Source organism: Triticum urartu, chromosome 6A, assembly GCF_056163025.1.
Source record: "Triticum urartu cultivar PI428250 chromosome 6A, HENAU_Tu73, whole genome shotgun sequence".
In the NCBI taxonomy this organism is placed as follows: domain Eukaryota; kingdom Viridiplantae; phylum Streptophyta; class Magnoliopsida; order Poales; family Poaceae; genus Triticum; species Triticum urartu.
Window position 1 is genome coordinate 11585985 of NC_141878.1, and position 3568 is coordinate 11589552.

The 3568-nt window shown below is 44.3% G+C and overlaps 1 protein-coding gene across 1 annotated transcript; it reads left to right on the plus strand.

Annotated features, from left to right (window-relative positions):
- The first annotated feature begins 1975 nt into the window (after positions 1-1975).
- On the plus strand, positions 1976-2869 carry LOC147963152 (uncharacterized). The gene is made up of 2 exons (XM_087526703.1): positions 1976-2724; positions 2835-2869. The coding sequence occupies exons 1-2, from the start codon at positions 2133-2135 to the stop codon at positions 2867-2869; spliced, it is 627 nt and encodes a 208-aa protein (XP_087382829.1). The 5' UTR covers positions 1976-2132.
- The last annotated feature ends 699 nt before the right edge of the window (positions 2870-3568 follow it).

Below are 3568 nucleotides of genomic sequence, written 5' to 3' on the forward strand. Positions count from 1 at the left end.
CCAAAGCTCATCCCTTGCTCTCATACACATGCCATGCATTATATGGCTTCTTCTCTCCCTCCATGAAAAGAGTTTCGTAGAGCCGTAAGGCTGTCTGGGTTTCGGCAGGAACTAGTTCTAGACGGCGAAGCCCTACCGGATAGCTGACACCATATGTGTGCAACCCCGTAGAGAGGTCATAGTTTCGGTCTTTTGCCCGAGGGGCTGTTTGAATGTCCTCCCGAAGGGCTGTCCGAGTCTCCGTTCGAGTTTCGAGGGTCCTCCCGAAGGGCTGTCCGCGACATCGTCCGGGGGACTGTCCGACCGCCTCCCGAAGGGCTGTCCGGCAAGAGAGTACATCCTCGTGGTTGGGAGGTTGTAAATCCTAGCTGCGGGGATCTGCACCAACGATCTCCACCGACTCTTCTTCCGTTGCGCTTCGAGTCGGTACGGAACAGATCAAACCTTGTATGCAGTCTCCTTAGTGGTCCTGGGCGTGCTCGCTATACCGAAAATTTTCGTTTTCTGTCGCGTTCCCCTACAGTGGCATCAAGAGACGTGCTATGCGTAGATGCAGGTTACGATCTAGAATACATGGAGATGTATGGGTATTGCATAATATAATTTTGGAGTAGATGAGATCTATTGCCGAAAATTATTTATGCGGGTGACAGATGAAATCAGTTACCCGACGTTCTTGTTGCTTCCCTAGAATTTGCGTTTGCTCAATCTCGAGACAGCATGGTGGAATTTGACAAAGTTTTGGCAATCCGTGAGCCTGACTGATCATGGAAGTGCTATCAGTTCTTTGGGTTCTGCCATAGTCAAAAGAAAGATGAAATTCGCAGATGAAAGGGCATTGCAGATATGATCTGCACGGGGGTCATGCGTATGATGAAGTTTAGTATGGGGCTCGAGATTTAATTATCTCGTGTTTCATACACCTCGAGATGTTAATCTAGCAACTTGAATAATCATACTTGATGATAAAACGTTAGTAGCTGCGGTTTAAGTCAAAACCTTAGAAGCCACGTAAAATAAAATTTTGCATAAACCGATTAGAGGCGTCTAACTTGGTTTTGCAGGATGTGCATATGATGTGGTATAGCAATGCTCATATTCAATTTGATTATGTATGAGATGACTATATGATGTAATTAACATGACCTGCGTGTCATGATTCGGCATGATGGCTGGAGCCATATGATTGCACTTTAATGACCTGCGTGTCAACCTTAAGTAATGCACTTATTTTATTAGCTATAGAGATAGCAATATTATCTGGTGCATCGACAAGGTGGTGGCAATCTTCATGAAGGTGAACACCGATGCAAATGTCGAAGATGAAGAATTGAAAGACTTCTCTGTCAGAAAGGGCTATACCATATCATGCTAATTATGAATTGCCTAAGATGTTTATCCCCTATGATGCACCCTTCTTTATTGCACGGTAGTCGCTTTTATTAGGGTGATCTCTCACTTAAAGATATCAAGTAGATAGTGTTCTCCCAAGTGTAGCACCGTCACGGCACCTATCTTTTCGGGGTGCGCCGTGTCACACGGGTACGAACGATTAGAGAAGTGTGAGGCGGATGAGTTGAGACCTCGCAGCGAGATCACTTGGTTGTCTTGACGTTCAAGCATGACCGTCATGAGCTCGGAACACACGCATCGAAAGATGAACAAGAGTCACATAGTGATGTGATTGGCAAGTTGGCCTACCGGTTAAGATTTTTGTCATCAGTGGTGTTACACCAATGGAGAATAATCAAGACATGGATCTTGAATCACTCATAATCAATTTTGAGAGATATTGATTTGAGTGGGAGTGCATTTTAGAATAAAAATGTTCATTCACTAGTGCATATTTCATTATAAATAAAGTCTAAGTGAAACTTGTGTTTTCCGTTGTAGATCAAATGGCTCGCAACACCGCGTTCAACTTAGGCTCGATGTTAGAGAAAGAGAAGTTAACTACGACTGGAAACAACTATGCGGACTAGGTCCGTAACCTGAGGATTGTCCTCAGGAGCGCTAAGAAATTGTACGTGCTTGAAACTGCTCTTCCAGCTAAACCGGCGGCAGAGGCCCCGGAAGATGAACAAAATGTCTGGGCCACTAAGGATGATGATCACAACTTAGTGCAGTGCCTCATGCTAGCTTGCATGAGTCCAGGGCTTCAAAAACGTTTTGAATTCCATAAACCCCGTGATATGATCCGGGAATTGGATGCTCTATACAAGGAAACCGCAAAGTATGAACGATTTGATATCATGAAGGCTTTGATGGAATGCAAGATGGCTGAGGGTAGTTCAGTTGGCGAACATGTGGTCAAAATGATTGGCTATTCTGAAAGGCTTAAAGCCCTGGAATTTCCACTTCCACCTGGCCATATGATGGACATGTTGCTTTCTTCACTCCCCCCGTCTTACGATAGTTTTGTCATGAACTACAACATGACAGGGATGGAGAAGACACCGGAAGAGGTGCTCGCCATGCTGAAAACTGCAGAAGGAGGACTGCGGAAAAATCGCAAGCAAGTGTTTCTTGTGAATAAAACCGCCAGATTCAAAAAGAAAGGCAAGCCAAAGAAGGGCAAGGGCGCCGGTAAGACTGGCTCCCAAAGCAACTCTAAGGGCGGAGCCAAGAATGAAACTGAGTGCTTCTACTGCAAGGGCACAGGACACTGGAAGAGAAACTGCAAGAAGTATCTGGAAGATAAGAAGACCGGGAAAACTGGAAAAGGTATAATTGTTATACAAGTTAATGTCATTGACGTTTTGCTTGCTAGCGAAAATTCTAAGTCTTGGGTATTTGATACCGGATCGGTTGCTCACATTTGCAACTCGATACAGGGGCTTCAGAAGGTGCGCAAGCTGGCAAAGAATGAAGTCGTGATGCGCGTCAGGAACGGCGCTGGGATCGCCGCTCAAGCCATCGGCAGTATGCCTCTACGTCTCCCTTCAGGATTTATCTTAGAACTAAGTAACTGTTATTTTGTTCCATTGTTGTGTAGAAACATTATCTCCGGATCATGTTTAGTCTGAGAACAATGGTTGTTCACTTTATTGTAAGGATATGTTTTATGGATTTGCACCCATTGTTGGGGGACTTTTCATACTAAATCTTGAATGTGGAAATGATGTCTTTAACGTGAATGCTAAACGCCTTAAGAAGGCTGATACCACCACCACTTTCTTGTGGCACTGTCGTCTTGGCCACATCAGAAAGAAACGCATGCAAAGACTCCATAAAAATGGAGTTTTACTGTCCTTTGATTTTGAATCATTTGACACATGTGAAGCTTGCTTGATGGGGAAAATGACCAAGACGCCGTTCACGGGTCATCCTGAACGGGCGGGTGAATTATTGGGAATAATACATAGTGATGTATGTGGTCCAATGAACACAGCCGCACGGGGTGGGTATTTCTACTTCGTGACTTTTACTGATGATTTAAGTCGGTATGGATATATCTACTTAATGAAGCATAAGTCAGAAACCTTTGAAAAGTTTAAAGAATTTCAGAATGAGGTAGAAAATCATCGTGACAAAAAGATTAAGTTTATGCGGTCTGATCGCGGAGGCG

Excerpts from the sequence above, each read along its gene's own strand:
- LOC147963152 (XM_087526703.1), top strand. The coding sequence starts at position 2,133 with ATGCTAGCTTGCATGAGTCCAGGGCTTCAAAAACGTTTTGAATTCCAT. Across the intron at positions 2,725-2,834 it reads GACCGGGAAAACTGGAAAAG|GGGCTTCAGAAGGTGCGCAA; the intron begins GTATAATTGTTA and ends AACTCGATACAG.